Genomic DNA, 21,563 nt, shown 5'->3' with positions numbered 1-21,563 from the left:
AAAATAAACATTGTTTTCCTGTCCTAAGCAGTTTTGTGCAGACAATTATTTGTGTATCGGCAACATCTGTTCCGTGCGAAAGACTGTTCAGTTCTTCAGGGTTTATTGTCAATAAAATGCAATCATGTCTGCTTCCAGAAAATGTAAACACTCTGGTATGTCTGTGTGATTGGCTAAAGTGATCCCTTCTTGCCTACTATAAAGTGACTGACAGTCAATATACTAGATACGTTTTATAATTAAAGTAGAACTAACTTTCTACGTTTTTGTTAAAGTTTAATAAGGAAAAATTACTTGCGTCAGTGCTACATTTTGAATTTAAAATGTATTTGTGTGAACTGTGAAGTTAAGTCATGGATTATGGAAACTAACTAGTGTCGGGTGATTGTATATAGTGTACACCACATTTACCACTGACTAATGCAGCGTTGCAATGCAAGAAGATCAGCTAAAAGTAGTTGGATCTGTATGTGCATTATAATTAATCGAAATTAGTCGATTAATCGATTAAAAAAAACGATTAATCGAACACAAAAATTGTAATCAGTAGCAGCCCTAATTTTTTTTATTATTTTATTTAACTTAATAAATCACTTTACTGGGACATTGCATAGAATATCACGACACGATTGCAAGTCAAGTGTTTGGCTCATGGTAGATTTAGCTTGGCAAAACATGGCTGCCATGGAAAAGTGGACAGTCCTGAGAGACCACTATATCCGTTTATAGATGGTCCGTGGAGGGGTAGTACAAACACCGATCAGCTACCTTTTTTTACCACTTCCTGACTGCCTGTGAGAACTCAGTCTTTAAACAGATTTTTGACTGCATTAGGCATTAGATTCATTTGCCTGTTTCTTTTTTACTTGTCTTTTTTCACAGCTAAAGAGTGCTTTTTCATGGGACTATCATGACACAACTGGCATCCAAGTGTTTGGCTTGTGGTTGTGTTGCAGCCCTATTGACTTCAATAGGTAGGTTTGATAGGCAGTACCACCTGTTAAACTTAGCATGCTGAGTTAAAATGGCTAGCCATCAATGCAAAGCATCATGATCATGGCAATGTGGACAGTCCAGAGCAGCACCCATGTTACCTTGTTGGATAAACAGCTGGTTTTAACTGCCCCCTGACCACCCATGTGAACATTTTGTAGGATTACAGACCTCGGCTCTCCTATAAGGTTTTGTCTGAGGGCAATCATAGAGGGTTAGGCAGGTCATAAACAGTTTTAATCTTGGTCGGCTTAGCAGGAACCAGATCAGACTCTAACTGTTACTGGGCAGGCTGAATGTACCAAATTGATCGATCGATCAATTTGGGTACAACCGGCATGCCATATTCACTTGCAATTATTGCTAGTAGTTGCTATAGCCACTAGCAATAATGGGCGAGAGAAGACAATGGTCTGACTTCAAACTTACTGTACTGGAAACGTTACATTTTATTTACTAACAACAGATGTGATAACAGCTACCACACTTATATAATATCTATAATATTAGATCATTTTCCAGAGTAAGATTTATTTTCTGTAATGATACTATTAAAACATTTCTGTTTCAAAAGGAAATGCAAAATTTACAATGCCATTGTTGTATAATATTTTTTTATTTTCCTACTCCCTTTAAATTAATTAATTCAATATATTGCGTAACATGAATTGATTATTTTTTTTTTAAACATAGGATTTATTGCTTTGAACCACATAAGCACACATCATTGTATATTCAAAGTCTAGTGTATGTTTTCTCTTTTTTTATCCTTTTACAGAAATTGCTTTTAAATGTTTGCATGTGCAGATATTCTACTAGACATACTGTGGATGCCAGTTATAGATTTCTAGCACTTTCCAGTCAAAGTGTTAATTATAAATGTCTTTTTAGTATTCAGTACATCAAGATGTCATGCTCATAAATGTAGTGATTATGCTGAACTAAGAGGAAGGAGATTTCAGCAGAGTAGTTAAAATTAGTAAGCATTAGGAGATAAATGTATTTAATACTAACATGTATAGCAAGGATTTAAGGATGATGACGTCATTAAATCTAGAAAAAGATCATACATTTATATATTCTGTTAAAATTGTATCAGATATGCGAGGCTAGGCTGTTCAAGTGTAATTATTACAACTAATTAATTAATTAATTGCCCTTCTTACCTGCTGAGCATCACATGTCTAAAGCTCTAAAACTGTTGTCCAGGCATTTTTTTTTATAAACTGTAGCCACTGCCTAAGGCCCCTTTCAGACTGGGGCGGGAGCCGCGGTGGCGGTATAACGCCACTAAAAATAGCGGCGCTATACCGCCGGGATTGCCGCGGGAATCAGCTGCTAGCGGTGCGGTATTAACCCCCGCTAGCGGCCGATAAAGGGTTAATACCGCCCGCAATGCGCCTCTATAGAGGCGCATTGCGGGCGGTATTGCCGCGGTTTCCCATTGTTTTCAATGGCAAGGAGCGGTGAAGGAGCGGTATACATGCCGCTCCTCTCACTGCTCCAAAGATGCTGCTGACAGGAGATTTTTTTGTCTCCCGCCAGCGCATCGCCTCAGTGTGAAAGCCCTCGGGCTTTCACATTGAGTCTGCAGTGAAGGAGTTTTTCAGGCGGCATAGCAGCGCTATTTTTACGCTGTACTGCCTGAAAAACTCCTCAATGTGAAAGGGGCCTTAGATAACATTTTCTTAATTTTATAAACATTTTAAATAAACTTTTAGTTTATTAAAACTAAATGCAAAACTATTGCGGCTTACACATTGTTCAATCTGATGGCTGCATGTGTTTTCTTTTTTTAGGCTTTCTTTCCTTTATTTTCACCTGGTGATCCTGTCAGTAAGTCTGTTGTTTTTGAACAGACCAAGCTCCCTTGCAAATGTATTAATTAGAGTGTTGAGACTATTTACCACTGACAGGCCTACTTACAATGATCAGCTGTTACTTATTCATGTAAAATTGTTTTCCCAAAAGGGAAAAAAATATATTTATGTAAGTGCTTGTGTAATTGCTGCTAGTATGTTTGACATTCCCCTCCCCCAGACTGACAATGCTGCTGTCCAAAGGTGCACCTGTACTGCTTTATCCAGAGTGGGGGAGCTCTAATACAGGAGGTATGTTACTAGCCAGATCAACATTTGAAAACAGAATAAAAAAAATCTAAAAAAAGAAAACTAATGGAGCCACCACATCTAAAGATGGGTAAGCTGCAAAATGTAAAATTTTTGGATTTAGGTTTGATATCAATATATTATAGTGCCTTGACTCCTTTACCCCTCATTCTCATTAAGAAATGCTGTCTGTTCTAATGGCAGCGTTACCTGAGACTGGTCATCATAGCTGTGTACTGCATGAGCAGTTAACCACTTAAGGACCCCCTACCGACGATATACGTCGGCAGAATTGCATGGTTGGGCACATCCACGTACATGGAGTGCGAGCCCAGCCGTGGGGTCGCACGCGCCGCGGGTGCGTGCATGCGACCCGATCCGAAGTTCCGTGACCGCGGGACTCGCGGACGCGTCGGCCATTTCTGTACCTGTTGTTTTTGCGGTATCTGCATGTGCATTTGAAAATAAAAAGACCAACTTTATTTTAAGTTATCTTGGAGTGCGGCTATCCAGAGTTTTTTTCGTCCATATGCTGGAGTCCCGCGATCGGTCCCCGGAGCTGAAGAACGGGGAGATCTGTGTGTAAACACAGCTTCCCTGTTCTTCACTGTGGTGGCGTCATCGATCGTGTGTTCCCTTTTATAGGGAATCGCAATCGATGACGTCACACCTACAGTCACACTCCCCTACAGTTGTAAACACACATGAGGTCACACATAACCCCTTCAGCGCCCTCTTGTGGTCTCCCAAACTGCAACTGTCATTTTCACAGTAAACAATGCATTTTAAATGCATTTTTTGCTGTGAAAATGACAATGGTCCCAAAAATGTGTCAAAATTGTCCGAAGTGTCCGCCAATATTTTTTCCTAGAGAATAAAATGGCGTTCATTGAAATACTTTCTGTCACACCGTATTTGCGCAGCGGTCTTTTTGGAAAAAATACACTTTTTTGAATTAAAAAATAAGACAACAGTAAAATTAGCCCAATTTTTTTTTATATTGTGAAACATAATGTTACGCTGAGTAAACTGATGCCCAACATGTCACACTTCAAAATTGTGCCCGCCCGTTGAATGACGACAAACTTGTACCATTTAAATCTCCATTTTCGACGTTTAAAAATGTCTACAGGTTACCAGTTTTGATTTACAGAGGAGGTGTACGGCTATAATTATTGATCTTGCTCTAACGAGCGTGGCGATACCTCACATGTGTGGTTTGAACACCATTTTCAAGTGCTGTGGACAAGGTTTATTGCCGAAACTAGTCTGCTACTGACTGTACTCACTGTGAAGGCTTCACAATAAATACACTTGATGTTTTGGAGTTGCTGGCTGCTTCTTTTACTTGATGACCAGTGAAAATACTTTACATTGTTGCTGTACTAATGACACTGGCTGGTAAGAAGTTAACATCTCAGGATAATTAGGCTCCATGTACACGGAACGTTTTTACAACTGCTCCTAAATGATTAAACATGACAGATAATAATCCATGTTTAAAACGCCCGTTTTGCCACATTTACATTTTGCCATGTTTGTGTTTAGAAGCGTTTCTAAAAAAAATTAAACAGGCAAAAACGAAAAATGCCTATAAACGCAAACGCGGCTAAACGCCGGTACCACGTTTAGCCGCGTTTGGCAACTGAAACGTTGAAATCTCCAGCTTCTAAACTCTTTTTTTGCTTTCAAAGAAACGCTGTTAAAAGCAACTGCCTAAAAACGTCTGTAAATGAGACAGTGTACATGGTCACATAAGATAACATTGAATGTGTTCAGGGGCAGTTGAAAAAAGCATCCAACTGCCTCTGAACGCTCGTTTAACAGCAGCAGTGTACATGATTGACCCATTAGCCTTTTGGATGCACATCTTTGTTGTGTGGAATATTATTTATTAACAGGATTTATTGTTATTAATTTTGGCAAGCGCCACTACACCCACCCTTGTTTCAGTGTACATGAGGCCTTAAGAGGATTTAGGCTCCATTCACACCTCACTCAGCGTAGGTGATCTGCCGCGTATTGCGGCGACATCAAATAGGCGTTTTGTCCTGCGATTTGCGGCGACAAAACGCGACGTGTTTTTTGCTGGAGGGGTGATTTTTTACATGGTCGGCTATGCCCGAACGCCGAAGCCGCCCGAAAAAAAGGGTCCGGGACTTCTTTTGAGCTTCAGGCGTCTCGGCGTTCGGCGTGGAGATGTGAACCATCTCCATAGCCGACCATGTAAAATCACCCCTCCAGCGTATTAGGGGCGGCTGCGGTGTCGCGCTTCAGGCGTATATACGCCTAGGTGTGAATGCAGCCTAAGTGTGTGTGTAAAGTGTTAATGTGTGTATTATATGCTGCTTTTTTTCCTACAAATCAATTTATTCCTTCTCCCTCTCCGCTCTGTACCCAGGATGCCAGCAGAACTAGGTACAGGATGAACATCCTGGGTACTCAACCCTGGCACTCCAGTTGTGGTGAAACTACAAATCTCATGAGACATTGCAAAAGTCTGACAGGCACATAGATGACACCCAGAGGCAGAGGCATTATGAAATTTCCCCGCAGTTTGGAGGTGTGAGGTTGCCTACTACTTCTGTAGAGTCTTGTTGAGTGGCAGATCTGCTGGGGATAGTGACATCACATTTAGGGTGATGGCATCTAAAAGCAGCATCGGGGCTTTTACATGTCCACACAAGGGAGAGTTTTATGGATACATAATATACATAAAATATGGTAAATACACATATAATCATATGGGAAGATTTTTGCTGAAAATAATGGTCTGGTGACAGAATATATGTAGGCTGTCATTGCTGATCCATATTTAAGTGTCACTGACTGTAAGCTTATTCCATGTTTGTGACATGAAATATAAAAAAAAAAAAAAAGGAAAGGCAAGTAGCATTTTATAAAGGAGGGCATCATTGGCAGTTAACAGATTTCTTTCAATAAAAGGTTTTCTTTAACAGTCCCAGAAAGTTCATGTAATCTACAATATGCTCTCATGCAAGGGCATTAGGACATCAGTTCCTCATAAATGCCATCTAATTAAAGTGTCTCATGCTGATATGCTTCATAAATTATTCCTGAAAGGATTCCAATGCAATAGCAGTACTAGTAATCATGCATTTCAATAGTTTTCATAGTTTATTTATAACTTCACATTTCTTTCACCTTACACAAACTGTATTTAATAGGTATTAAAAGCTGTTTAACCACTTGCCGACCGGCCGCTATTGTTATACTGTGGCAGGTCGGCTTGTTCCATCAAATCGTCGTAGCTGTATTTCGGCCCTTGGCGGCCGCGATGTGATCACTCCACAGAGAGGCAGAATGGGGATCTGTCAATGTAAACAAACACATCCCTGTTCTATGAGGGGAGTAGAGAGTGATTGTCTGTTCCTAGTGATCAGGAACAGTGATCCCTCTCTTCCCCCAGTCTCTACACTGCCCTCACAGTTGGAATCAACTCCCAGGGAACACATTTAACCCCTTTATCACCAATAGTGTTAACCCCTTCCCTGCCAGTGACATTTATACAGTAATCAGTGCATTTTTATAGCACGGATCGCTGTATAAATTTCAACGGTCCCAAAAAAGTGTCAAAAGTGTCCAATCTGTCCACCGCAATGTCACAATCCCACTAAAAATCGCTGATCACCACCATTAATATTAAAAAAATAATAATAATAAAAATTCCATAAATCTATTCCCTACTTTGTAGACGCTATAACTTTTGCACAAAAAAACAATCAATGTACGCTTAGTAATCAGTAATTCACCAATATTCACCAATGTAATGGAAACATTTTCATACGCTGTTGACTCAAAATCTAAACTTAAAACCCTCAACCTTTTTAAAAAATGATCACAAAGAAAATTAAGTTTGTTTCATATACAGTACTAGATGTATTGTACTGTGGAATAAAATAGTAGTTTTCATAGGTTGTGGTATAGCTTAATAGGTTGAATTAAAAAGTAAAAAAAAATCCTTAAAGTAGATATGCGGTGAGGCTATGAAATGCAACACGTAGTAAAATACTTTTTAGGTCCTCTATGTCTTCTCCAGCTGCAAGTGTCATTGAGAAATTCATGCTCAAATTTCGTAGAAAAAATATTTGCCCTTTTGAGTTCTATCAGTTTATCATCATTCTTCCCTCACAATACAAACATTCCTAGCATTATCCCCACCACTGCCTATTGGGCTTACAGTGCCTTGCATACGTATTCACCCCCTTGGCTTTTTACCCATTTTGTTACATTACAGCCTTTAGTTCAATGTTTTTTTTTTAATCTGAATTATATGTGATGAATCAGAACACAATAGTCTAAGTTGGTGAAGCAAAATTTGAAAAATATGTACATAAAACAATTTTTCAGAAATAAAAAACTGATAGTTGTCATGTGCATATGTTTTCACCCCCTTTGTTATGAAGCACATAAAAAGCTCTGGTGCAACCAATTACCTTCAGAAGTCACATAATTAGTGAAATGATATGCAATCTAAGTGTCACATGACCTGCTATTACATATACACACCTTATTGAAATGCCTCAGAGGCTGCAACACCCAAGCAAGAGGCACCACTAACCAAACACTGCCATGAAGATCAATAAACTCGCCAAACAAGTAAGGGACAATTATGTTGAGAAGTACAAGTCAGGGTTAGGTTATAAAAAAATATCCAAATATTTGATGATCTCTAGGAGCACCATCACATCTATCATAATCAAATGAAAAGATTATGTGACAACAGCACACCTGCCAAGAGATGGCCACACACCAAAACTCACAGACCGGGCAAGGAGGGCATTAAACAGAGAGGCAGCACAGAGACCTAAGGTAACCCTGGAGGAGCTGCATAGTTCCACAGAAGAGAATGACGTATCTGTACATAGGACAACAATAAGCCATACGCTCCATAGAATTGGGCTATATGGCCAAAAGAAAGCCATTGCTTTCAGCAAAAAACAAAATGGCACATTTTGAGTTTGCGAAAAGACATGTGGGAGACTCTCAAAATGTATGGAGGAAGGTGCTCTGATCTGATGAGACAAAAATTTTCCTTTTTGGCCATCAAAGAAAACGCTATGTCTTGCGCAAATCCAACACATCACATCACCCAAAGAACACCATCCCCACAGTGAAACATAGTGGTGGCAGAATCATGCTGAGGGGATGTTTTTCAGCAGGTGGAACTGGGAAACTGGTCAGAGTTGAGGGAAAGATATATGGTGCTAAATACAGGGATATTCTTGAGCAAAACCTGTACCACTCTGTGTGTGATTTGAGACTAGAATGGAGGTTCACCTTCCAGCAAGACAATGACCCCTAACACACTGCTAAAGCAACACTTTAGTGCTTTAAGGGGAAACATGTAAATGTGTTGGAATGGCCTAGTCAAAGCCCAGACCTCAATCCAATAGAAAATCTGTGGTCAGACTTAAAGATTGCTGTTCACAAGCACAAACCATCCAACTTGAAGGAGCTGGATCCGTTTTGCAAGGAGGAATGGTCAAAAATCCCAGTGGTAAGGTGTGGAGCTGTGATAGCCAAAAAAGGTGGTTCTACAAAGTATTGACCTAAGGGGGGTGAATAGTTATGCACATTGACTTTTTCTGTTATTTTGTCCAATGTGTTGCTTGCTTCACAATAAAAAAAAACATCTTCAAAGTTGTGGGCATGTTCTGTAAATTAAATGATGCAAATCCTTAAACAATCCATGTTAATTCAAGGTTGTGAGGCAACAAAACACGAAAAATGCCATGGGGGTGAATACTTTTGCAAGGCGCTGTACACAACAAATCCAAGGAGGAGTTTCAGAGCACTTCCCCTGGCTCTGTGCTGCAGGTCTGATAAGTGATGGTTGAGTACAGAAGTTGGTAGCATCATAGTGAAGAAAAAAAACAACTGGCAGGGCTGGCTTGGCCTTCTCCTATTTCAGTGCAACACCGTCTTTGCCTTGGAGATTGCTGGTGCTGGGAGAGGATCCCAGTTGGTCCTGCAAAGCTATATTGTGTAAGGCTCAGTATGTAACCTACTCCTGACCCCTGCACTCTGTATGCTACACATTCTTGGTGCTTGCACTCTGTATATTACACATTCTTAACACTGCACTATTTGAGTTACTCATGCCTCGCCCCCTTCAGTCTGTGCATCATTCACTCCTGATCCCTGCACTCTGTGCCTTACACACTCCTGATGCCTGCACTTTGTGTGTTATTTTCTCAGCAAGCTCAGGTTTTACTTAACCACACATCTTTAAACCTCTCCCACTGTTACCACAATTTGACCACACCCACAATTTACAATGGCATGTGTAGCCTATCGCATAATTTTTCCAATCATTTTGTCTAAATACCTTAAAATTATTTTTCTTCCAAACATCTGTGACCAATTGTTTGCAGGTATGATACAAATCAGAGCATGATTTTGTGGTTGTGGCTAAACATGGCTGTGGGGTATTCTGGGTTTAGTTAAACATGCAGGCCTGCAGGGTGTCCCTGAATTACATTTTTCCAAATCTGGTAACCTTACTCTGGAAGAGAGTAGATCCGAATGCAGATAATTCACTGGATCTCTGGTGCTTGTGAAGAATATGTAAATAGTTTAAGGGTAACTCCACTTTTGTGGGAAAAGACATGTAAATAAAAAAAAATATATATATTTTGCATATACTATTGCGATGCAAGTCATAATGTAATTGAATGTTATTAAAAATTAGCTTTCCTTTTCAATCTGCAGCTCTATAATTTTCTGCAAAATGCAATGCAGAAATGTACAGAATGTATACAGAACACCACCCAGATATGTCAGTTCCTGCTTGTGTGATTGGCTCACTGATTAACCCAGAAGTCTACACTACATATTGTTTTTTGGCACCCTTATTTGTATTTCACTGGTTCTATGTGTTTACCTACCTGGACTAGGTTTTACACTCTTGCTGTACACTGTTAACCACTATAGTTAATGTTAGCGCATGTACCTATTTTATTCACTTTAATTGGTTTAGTTCACCGTTCTATATGCAGCAATTATTATTTGGTTATTTTTGTGAATTTTATTTCTTATATATTTTTATTTAATAGCGCTGTAGTATTTCACCTATCATTTTTATACTCTACATTGTGATAGCAAAAAAAATAAAAAAATTGTGTTTACATCCACTTTAAGCAAAATATCACTTTTTATTATTAATTTACTGTAAGTACAGTTTTTCTTTTATTTTGCCTATTTTTTCTTATGTTTTTTTTTTATGTTTGCTCGAATTCTCTAAATATGCATATGTTTCAGCAGCAGCTGAATGCCACAGTTTTCTGGCAGTGGCTAAGGTGGTACACATCAGTTTCTAGTCCAACAAAAGAGTGTGCAGGAAAGAGTGACAAAGTTGTAGCTTAACTGAGTATGTGTTGTCACCCAAAAAAAAAAATACTCATGGATACACCTTGTTAGTAGGATCATCTGAAATTATTTAACTGAGAAAATATACATATATCAAAAATGAATGTTTTTGACCTTACAGTGAAACCTGTGAAACAACATATTTGGTATATACAGTATTATATACAGGCTTAGATACACTTTATCTGGTTTATGCCAAGCGCACACATACTGTACATGCGGCGTTGCAGACGTGGGTCTTCTTTTGCGGTGCAGCATATACAGTATGTTCTCAGCATTTTTACGGGAAGCATCCTCCATAACCTGCTCCTTGCATGGAGGCTGAGCTGTCCTGGTCTTGTACAAAGAATCGAGAGCTGGGAGGACCATCTGTCAATCACATAATCACTCTAATAGTCTGTGATTGGCTATCACAATGATCACATTTCTGTACTCTCATTCTTCTATAAATAGTAAAAAAAATACAAGAGTGACACAAAGGTCACAGTCAAGTTTTAAGGCCAGACCCAAGTGTCAGGGCCTGTTTTTTCAGGTAGTATAAAAAAACATTGTGTCGGTGTTAGTGTCAGTATGTTTATGTAGAATAAAAAATATTTTTTACTATGAGAACAAACAACAAATAATGTATGCATGTGGAATTACTGCAATGAAAAAGAAAAGAAAGGAGGGCGCACCGACCTTGTGCATTACCACTTAAAATGTATTAAAAACAGAATAAAAAGCAATTATCCTACTCACAAGACAATCATAAGTAAGTGCTTTTCAGACAACTGGACTGGACCTCGCGGAACCTGCCAGTGGGATTTCAGACATCTGAACGGCTGACGCGTTTCTGGGGCGTACCCCCTTCTTCAAAGCCTGGATAGTCCATGATACCTCTCTCCTACTGCGTGTCGGAGAGAGGCATCATGGACTATCCAGGCTTTGAAGAAGGGGGTACGCCCCAGAAACGCGTCAGCCGTTCAGATGTCTGAAATCCCACTGGCAGGTGCCGCGAGGTCCAGTCCAGTTGTCTGAAAAGCGCTTACTTATGATTGTCTTGTGAGTAGGATCATTGCTTTTTATTCTGTTTTTAATACATTTTAAGTGGTAATGCACAAGGTCGGTGCACCCTCCTTTCTTATCTTTTTCGTTTTAGCCATATGAACACCCTTTGTTCTGTGGAGGGCAAGACTGATTTTTTCCATTAGACTACACTGCTGTACCCGGTTTGGCGAGACACCAGAGCGCAGGAGGTTTTGTGTTTTTTCTGAATTACTGCAATGCCAGGAGTAGAAGAATTTTTTTTTTTTTTTTGGGTGGTGGACCATGGTAATAGCAAGACATTTACAGCTAAATGTAAAAAATAAAAATAAAAATACTATTTTGTATCAAAGGAAAACAGAGTTTACCTTTGATGTAATTTTTTAAATAAATAAATCAGTAGTTGTAATGATATGTAAACTTTTACAAACACATGTCAAAGTTGCAAAACTGGGTTCAAAAATCAGGATTTGTTAATTATAATAATTACAGAAAAGGTAACGTGGGAATTTAACACAGTTCTGGACTTACCTAAGACACCAAGCCTGTAATTGACAGTAACAACAATGACATTTCCATGACTTGCGAGAATACTTCCATCGATCATGTTTCCAGTGCCTTCCATGTAGGACCCTCCATGTATGTATACCATCACTGGTTTTTTATTGTTTGGATCGTGCATATCTGTAAGCACAGAAAAAAGGATCAGGCAACAATGAAATATAATTGAATATATTGGTTATTTAGTAAAAAAGTGCCCATATAGTATTTGCTTTCATTTGTGCTATTTTCTATACATACCCTGTATTTGTGATTTAAAAAAAGGAAATATTATATCAGTGATACCCCAGTTGTTGGTCAAACTTTGGAATAATTCACATGCTGGCATTTTATACTGTATCTGTTGAAGACTCTCTACCATAGTTCCCATCAACCTAAGAGTGTTCCCGTTTTCCTAATCAATTAAAACTATATATATATATATATATATATATATATATATATATATATATATATATATATATATATATATATATATATATATATATATAAATATATATATATATATATATATATATATATATATATATATATATATATATATATATATAAATATATATATATATATATATATATATATATATATATATATATATATATATATATATATATATATATATATATATAATTCAGGGAGTGTGGTGTGGGAACACTCTGTAATAGTCCTGTTTTGCAGTTAATCATTTCACACTAGCAATATGTAAAATGTGAGTTTTTGGTGAAGAAACCATTTAAAAATAAGATTTGGAAATACTGAATTAACAAAATATATTTACAATATCCTGTAACTATGAAATTATATACATACCTAGGCACTTGCTGACTTTTTATGTGTGTTACCAGCTCTCAGGTTCTCAACTACAAGTCTCCAGCCTGCCACATGTTTGTAAACATTACATGATGTCACTCACGTGAGTCACGCTGCTTATCCTGTTCACTTGACACCTGTTTGTCACTGTGGAGATTAGGGAGGGGATAGGGAGGTGTAGTGTCCACGGGCACTTTTAGCTCTGCCTTCCCAGGACAGCTGCATAAAAATGAGATTCAGAAACAGAGAGCTGAACATGTGACCTGGCTTGGATGAACTGGAGACCAGAAGGGGCCAAGGAAAGTGAAGGACAGTGAAAGGGGACCTAAACTGATGTTTGTGTTACAACCATACTCTAACAGACTGAGTGTGGATGCTGGGTGTGGATGTAGGCAACATTGGAAAAAAAAAGTTGCTGTTGAACTGAATAGGGTTGGGAGGCTTGAAGACACGTGACAGGGTAGAACACACTGTTACAGGCACCACACACAGGAAAACAACCCAGAAGGACAACTTTTTCTGTACACAGGACAAATGAATGGTGGGGACACATGGATATGCCAGATATTTTATTGTGGCTACATGTGACTGTGGCTGCGCTGCCACCTTTATTAGAATAATTTTATGGCAAAAAGCTAATTTCTGTCTTCTTCCAGAATCTGCCCATGATCAGACCTGTCACCAACATCACCTGTTGAGTTTTCCTTTGTCATTGTCCCTACTGGTGATGCACATTTTCTCTTTGTGTTGAGGTTTCCTGTTTCAGCAACAGATACTCACACAGTCATCCTAGTTACCTGTATCTCCTCCTGGAAGCTTACTAGTGACATCCAAGGGACTATTGTTTCACCCTGTGCCCACAGTCAAGCCTGAATCTGCCTACTGGAAGAGTATGCCCAAGGTCAAACCTGTCACCAGTAGAACATGTTGAGTTTTTGTATTTCCTCTTCCTTAAAGTCATGCGTGTCTGCCCATTGCACTGAGGTTTTCCAGTTTCTTATGTGGTTCTCCAAAAAAAAACAAAAAAAAAAACGCCTTCTCCATTAATCCACACATTTTCATCCACTGAACCAAGAGTAATCAAAACATCTTTATTTCTTCTCTTAAGCAAGCCCACAGAAATCTACCTCAAGACAAGGTTTTTCATCTTTGGACTGAACAGGATAGAACTGGCACATGGTAATTTGTATTGAATATTTTTTCCCCAGTCCTTGCACCATTGTTTTACTTATCAAGCTTAATGGTTCTGATTAAGTTATTGCTTTTTCTGATTTATATATATTTTTCAGGACAGATAGCAAAAAATAAAGAGGCTAAATCAAGAGTAAACTGCAACAGTAGATACAAATACCTGTAGATATTCAACAGTGCTTTGAAGTTGATTAATGGAAAATACACTGTACTTTCTAATACATATAAAACTATACTATAGCATTCCTGTTCCTTAAAAAGTCAAGAAAGGGAATATGGTACATTTATTGCTTGATATGCTGTCCTCATATTTCGATAACCCATAAAGGTCTTAAAAAGCACAAATTGTATGAGTACAATCCATAAAAAAAAAGCATCTGCAGAGAGTATAAAGCTCAGCAAAAAGTACATTTTTGCAGTCTAAAATGGTATCTCTTTTACCAAATGATTGAAGATAAAACGTTCATTACAGGTTCTTTGAATCAACATAACCTACATCTGCTGCATCTGACCAAGTGAGTCAAATGTTTTATATTCCCCTTCCGTTTTCTATGCTGTCTTCTTTGTTCCCTACCACCAACATTTCCCCCATGCCCAATATGTTTTACAGGGACAACCTTTACTCCCCATACATATACCCCACCTTTGTGGTCCTCCCATACAGTGGGGGGGGGGGGGCATTGTTATTACCATTTTCACCCTTTGTGTGAGATTTTAGATGCTATTTTTATTTTTGTTCGCATCTGATGAAATAGAGTAAATATGGCTTTCCGTATTAATGATGAGGTTGGACAAGAAATGCGAGCAGTATTTTGTAGACAGGAACGTAATGTTTCTAAACATCAAGGAGAATTTAAACAATTGTTTAGAAAACATGGAAGCTTTACTATGAAACATCTAAAATAAAAATTGGAAGCATATGTAGAAGCAAAAATAATTTCACAAGGGCTACGGGAATGTGTTATCCCAGCAAAGCATCTCCCTAATGATCGATTCCACAAAATTTGGACAGAGGAGTAGATCAAACATGGATTACACTAAATTGGGCTTATTATTGAGGAGGAAAAGATACAGCTGCAGAAATTGGAGGAACAATTGCAGGAAAGTGTTAAGACACTGGATGGGTACCAGGATCTTGAGTGATTAGAGAAATTAAACAAATAGCTAAAAAGGGAAGTTGAGGAGTTTCAGAAAGAACAAAGGATTGGTAACCAGAAGATATTCCAGAGTGATGTAATGGATTTTGAGAGTGGGGAAAAGGCTTGAACTGGAAAAAAGGAGGGGACGTAGTAGGTCTCATAGTAAATTTAGGAACCAAAGTAGAGAAAAGAGGGATCAAGGTCTAGATGCCAATAAATCAGTAACTTTTTTAGAGACATCCCTAGATAGGACAGACAGAGAAGACCCAGGGGGCCAAATAGGAGAAAGAGGAAACAAAAAAGGAAAAGAAAAAGGAAAGGGAACCCAAATACAGGAACAGAGACAATCCAGGATGGGTAACTCTACTTCCTGCGAGAACAGGGTAACCACATAAAATCTTAAAAAAGAAACTTAAATGTTATTAATTTAATGGAACATGTGTTGGGACAGGATCACCTATCTCTGTTAAGTAAATCAAAATTGTTCTCAAGCTTTGGGACCAATAGGAACCTCCTGATGTCTCTGGAAGCTACTACATATGACTTACGTTCTATTGAACAGGAACAAATCCCAGCCAGTAGTGACAACTTGACTCAAGGTGAACATATAGCCCTACGAGAACTTAAAGAGCTCCCTGAATGTATCATTAAACCTAGTTATAGGGGAAGGAAACATAGTCTTGTGGATTGATAGAGACTATCTAGAAGAGGTATATAGGAAACTGGAGGACTCAACTTGCTACGAGAGATGGCCCAAAAACCCATTATCTGACTTGGTTAAAGAGATCAACTATTGCATTAATAAGGCTTATGAAGTTGGTCTACTTAGAAAGAAAAGAGCATACAGTGGGTGACCGCAATATTGTGTCAATCTCGCTCCCTTTCTCGGCGAGATTGAGCACCTACGAGTCCCATCGCGGGAGCCAGCGCCGAGCTGGCCAGCCGCGATGGAGACAAAGCCGTCATAGAAGCGACAGGAGATCCGACTTGGATTCCCGCCAATTCCAGCGTCGGCATTTGGTATGCATTCCCGAGAGGGAGAACTCCACGCCAATTTTTAAATAAAAAACCGGCATGGGTTACCCCCCCAGGAGCATACCAGGCCCTTAGGTCTGGTATGGGTTGTAGGGAGACCCCCCTACGCCGAAAAACCGACGTAGGGGGTCCCCTACAATCCATACCAGACCCGTATCCAAAGCACGCTACCCGGCCGGCCAGGAAGGGAGTGAGGCCGAGCGAGCGCCCCCCCCTCCTGAGCCGTACATGGGGGGGTTGGGTGCTCTGGGGCAGGGGGGACGCACTGCGGGCCCCCCCCCACCCCAGAGCACCCTGTCCCCATGTTGATAAGGACAGGGCCTCTTACCGACAACCCTGGCCGTTGGTTGTCGGGTTCTGCGGAAGGTGGGCTTATCGGAATCTGGGAGTCCCCTCAAGTAAGGGGGCCCCCAGATACCGGCCCCCCACCCTAAGTGAATAAGTATGGGGTACATCGTACCCCTACCCATTCACCTGCAAGAAAAGTGTTAACACAAATAAACAACACAGGGTATTAAAATATTTTATTAGTCTGCTCCGGAGGCCCCTCCTGTCTTCTTTAGCTCTTTCAGCAGGGGGGGCTCCGGTACCTACCTGCTCCGGTACCTACCTACGTGGTACCTACCCACGTGATACCTACCCACATGGGTAGGTACCGGAGCATGATGGGACTGTGAGGCCTATATAAGTCGGATGCAAGCCGCGCACCCGTCATTGCAGCGAGAAGAGCCGGCGGGTCAACATCGGGAGAAGGCTGAAGAAAAGAAGTGAAGAAGATGACGTCACAGAAGAGCGGACTGGCTACCGCTAGTATAGCGGCGGCCAGCCCTGAAGAAGGCACCGGACAGCGGGAGGAAGAACCGGGGTGCGCCGAGTCAACAGCGGAGAGCGGCGAAAATAGAAGAAGACTCCTGGAGAGCGGGGGAAGACCCCCGGAGAGCGGAGGAGACCCCCGGACAGCGGAAGAAGAAGAAGCCCCCCCGGAGAGCGGAAGAGAACCAGACGGTGGTGAAGAAGCCCCCCCTGCTGAAAGAGCTAAAGAAGACAAGGGGGGCCTCCGGAGCAGACTAATAAAATATTTTAATACCCTGTGTTGTTTATTTAGGTTAACACTTTTCTTGCAGGTGAATGGGTAGGGGTACGATGTACCCCATACTCATTCACTTAGGGTGGGGGGCCGGTATCTGGGGGCCCCCTTATTTGAGGGGGCTCCCAGATTCCCCGCCGGCAGACCCCGACAACCAACGACCAGGGTTGTCGGGAAGAGGCCCTGTCCTTATCAACATGGGGACAGGGTGCTCTGGGGTGGGGGGGGCCCGCAGTGCGCCCCCCTGCCCCAGAGCACCCGACCCCCCCATGTTGAGGGTATGCAGCCTGGTACGGCTCAGGAGGGGGGGGGGCGCTCGCTCGTCCCCACTCCCTTCCTGGCCGGCCGGGTAGCGTGCTTTGGATACGGGTCTGGTATGGATTGTAGGGGTCTCCCTACAACCCATACCAGACCTAAGGGCCTGGTATGCTCCTGGGGGGAACCCATGCCGGTTTTTTATTTAAAAATTGGCGTGGAGTTCCCCCTCTCGGGAATGCATACCAAATGCCGACGCTAGAATTGGCGGGAATCCAAGTCGGATCTCACGTCGCTTCTATGACGCGCTCGCTGGAATGTGCTTTGTCTATTCCAGCGAGTGCGAGATGTCGGCACCCTGTCGCCGAGAATCAGCGCAATGCTGTCGTGCTAAAAACACAATATCGCAGTCACCCACTGTACATCCTATGTTACCCCAAAGGACACCAGGATGCTCTATTGTCTCAGGCATAGGAGGGCCGCTATAAAGAGTAGACAAAGGACTAAAACAACTAATCAGAGAACTACCCTCTTTTGTCCTAGACTCAACAGACATATTACGAAAGACTGGTGAATCTCACTATACCTGATGACTGTGTCCTGGCAGGGGTGGATGTTAAATCCCTATACTCCTCAATCCCACATGAGGTGGGGATACATGCAGTTTCCCAATGGCTTGATACTCGTCATCCTCTGGAGGGTCCCCATAATGAGTTACTAGTGGAACTCCTGGAGATGGTTTTGAATAATAACTTTTTCATCTTCAACAGAAAGTACTATCCCCAGAGGGGATGAGTTGCCATGGGAGCCGCATGTGCCCCCTCTTATGCTTGTATACATTTGGGATGGTGGGAGAGGGAGGAGGTCTATGTTATCTGCCCTTGTGGCAACATATATGTTGGGAAAACCAGAAGGGAATTTTGTAAGAAAATGGGGGAACACCTGACCAGTATAACAACAAATGATGACAAGTCGCCAGTGGCGATACATTTTTGGGACATACATGGTGCCCCAACTAGAGGATTTAAATGTATGGTTATTAACAAGCTAGAAATGTCAGAGAGAAGAGGTGACTGGGACAAAATATTCTTACAAAAGGACGAAATTTGATTTTTATTTTAGATTCACTGTCCAATAGGGGTTGAACGGTGACTTATCATTACAATGCTTCCTGTAAATCACTCTTGACAAAATTACCTATTTATGATATGTTACTTTACACTGTAAGGCCTCGTACACACGACGGGACATGTCCGATGAAAACGGTCCGCGGACCGTTTTTATCGGACATGTCCGCTGCCGGATTTTGGTCTGATGGCTGTACACACCATCAGACCAAATTTCCCGTGGACAGCGAACGCGGTGACGTGGCCGCGCCGTCGCCGCAATGATGACGCGGCGACGTGCGCGACCCTGGAAGGTCAATGCTTATACGCATGCGTTGAATCACTTAAATGCATTCAGGGGCTTTTTCGGCCGAGCGGACATGTCCGGTGAGTCGTACAGACGACCGAATATGTCCGACGGACAGGCTTCAAGCGGACATGTTTCTTAGCATGCTAAGAAACATTTGTCCGCTGGAAACCTGTCCGATCCGCCGGAAAATTGTTCGGTCGGCCGTACACAACAACCGAACATGTCCGCAGAAACTGGTCTCAGCAGACATGTTCGGTCGTGTGTACGAGGCCTTAGTAGTGAGGTCATGGTGATCCCATTCCTAGGTATTGATGTTTTATGTCTCTTTTCCAAGCAATCCCTCACTTCCCAACCAAATGATTTACCCAATGAATACTACCCTATCACCCTGTATATACAGGGGTCAGGGATGTCAAATGTTCAAACAGGGTTATCCCAATTAATGGAAAAGCTTCAGGAATGATCAAGAGTATATGTTAAAATGTTATATATTTGAGAAATGGCCATTTAACTGTACTATGCTCCTCTCTGTTATATCTCTCTTTGTCATAGTGGAAGTGATCATATATGTTTTTTCTTTATGATTTTAATAGTGTGTTCATCTGGTAACATCCACTATCTCACTATAATAGGCAATTTAGTTCACTGGTGAACTAATCATTTTAAGAAATCTAGTTAGGGGGTATGACCCAACCCTGCATTTATTACAGTGACAGCCTATTGGCTTACATGTCCTGACAAAGTTCAGGCGGGCGGAACAAAACATGTTGTGGGGTGGATCCCCTACTTCCTGAGCACCGCATGGTATGCCAAACATACAGGAATATGCAGACCAATCTATTCAAGCTGCACTAAAGGGAGCTCAGAACCACTGCAGTGATTGGGAGCATACAAGAAGCCAGTGTCAGCAGTGGCTGTTTTCCATACATGATTTATTGCAGATACAGCGTAGTGGGAGTTATGCCTGTGAAAACTGGACCTGCACACCAGGGACTGTGAGTCCCAGATAGACCCTCTCTGTTATATAAACTGGTCATATTGGCTGTACATATAGGGGGTGCACATACACCACAGGACCAGCCCAGCAGCACAGGCCAGACCAATAACACCTACCTGTATGGGATTCAGAGCATTCAGGTACAGGTGTTAGGCATATGGAAAATGCTTATGATTGTACTTGATCCAGCTTCCCTGTTTGTCCCTGTAATCTGTATGAACACTTTTTGGTGGTATGTTAGTATCCACCATATGCTTCACTACATTGCTTGGTTAGTGGGACTTGACAGCACTACTTACTGCAGCTTACTCAGCATGCAATCTACTTTCCAAGCATCTCTTCATCTACCCAGTCTTTCCTATTTCCTATCAGCTGGTTCATATTGATGACAGGGCACTGTGCAGACTGACATCTGTGAATACCAATTTGATTGTCATCATATATCTTGGTGAACACTTGATTCCAGCAGAATTATCCTCGCTCTGTAGGATTGAGGCTTTTGATTGAGATCATCTGGATTTGTGAGGTTGAATATTGATACATGTAGATGGCTTCAGCTGTGGAACAGCGAGTCCACGTCATTCGCCCATTTTGGTCTTAAGGTGACATGCCAGCTAGACCATTTCTTGAACAGGGCACATTTTCATACCTATGACAGGTACTAGAAGCATGGAGTTTTAGTTTTTTTTTTTTTGTAGGGTGGCCCGTCCCAGCTCCTGGTGGTAGGGCCACATTCATTTCAGAGGAGGGAGTCATTGAGCTAATTGTTTGGGGGAGTTATGATAGGTGAAGGATGGGATGTGGGATGGGATGTAGAGGGGGGATGGGGGATGGCATTGTGGGATCTGTGATGCTGTACACAATTTAATATTTTCTAATATATTTAAATTAGGTAGCCTTTGGGTGTGCAGATGTTTCTTTTTTTGTTTTTGTTTTTTGTATTTATTGCTATTTTTATGATCACACCCTCCCTGTACTATATGGGATCACTTCCCCATTTTACTACTGCAGGGTTCCTGGGACCACCAACCTTTTTGTAATGAGTCAACTGTTCAGAAGAATCTTCTCTCTGTAATTGCAAAGTGATATATATGGACGTCACAAGTGTACAGCCATAACCAATAATGCACTGGCACCAAAATGCACTAGAGCTCTCAATGATATTGTGAGAAGGGAACTATTTACCTTATGAATGGTGTTTGAATGGTGTCTATAGTAAAAAAAGTTCTCCCTTTGCTAGTTCGTTTTCTTGATCCCTCTTCTAGCAAAATACAACTTGCAATGCTGGGGAAGCTGATCTGCACAGTTCTGCAAATGCTATATAATTCATTTAGCAGATACATGTTTCAAGAAATAAAGAATTTCTAGGAAAACTTGTGGGCTTGTCAGTAGACATTGCAATGTTAATATGTGAATACCTAATGGCCTACAGAAGTTGGTTAGTAACCATAAAAGGAACATCTATAACCAAGGCTGCTTATCTCATCTTCTGCATTTAAGCATTTCAAAGGGAGTTTCTGTGTTATGTGTGGATGCAGACAACATTGTAACTATGGTT

General features: G+C 41.0%; 1 protein-coding gene across 4 annotated transcripts in view; it reads right to left on the bottom strand.

The window, feature by feature from the left end:
* The window catches only part of NLGN4X (neuroligin 4 X-linked), a 405,179-nt gene that overhangs the window by 127,610 nt on the left and 256,006 nt on the right, over positions 1-21,563 (bottom strand). For all 4 annotated transcript variants that reach the window (XM_040338158.1, XM_040338161.1, XM_040338159.1 and 1 more), the window contains one exon: positions 12,048-12,200. In XM_040338158.1, coding sequence (XP_040194092.1) covers positions 12,048-12,200 — 153 coding nt within the window. The remainder of the gene's footprint in view (positions 1-12,047; positions 12,201-21,563) is intronic.

This window comes from Rana temporaria, chromosome 2 (genome assembly GCF_905171775.1).
Source record: "Rana temporaria chromosome 2, aRanTem1.1, whole genome shotgun sequence".
Classification (NCBI taxonomy): domain Eukaryota; kingdom Metazoa; phylum Chordata; class Amphibia; order Anura; family Ranidae; genus Rana; species Rana temporaria.
This window is presented reverse-complemented; position numbering and strand designations above follow the sequence as displayed.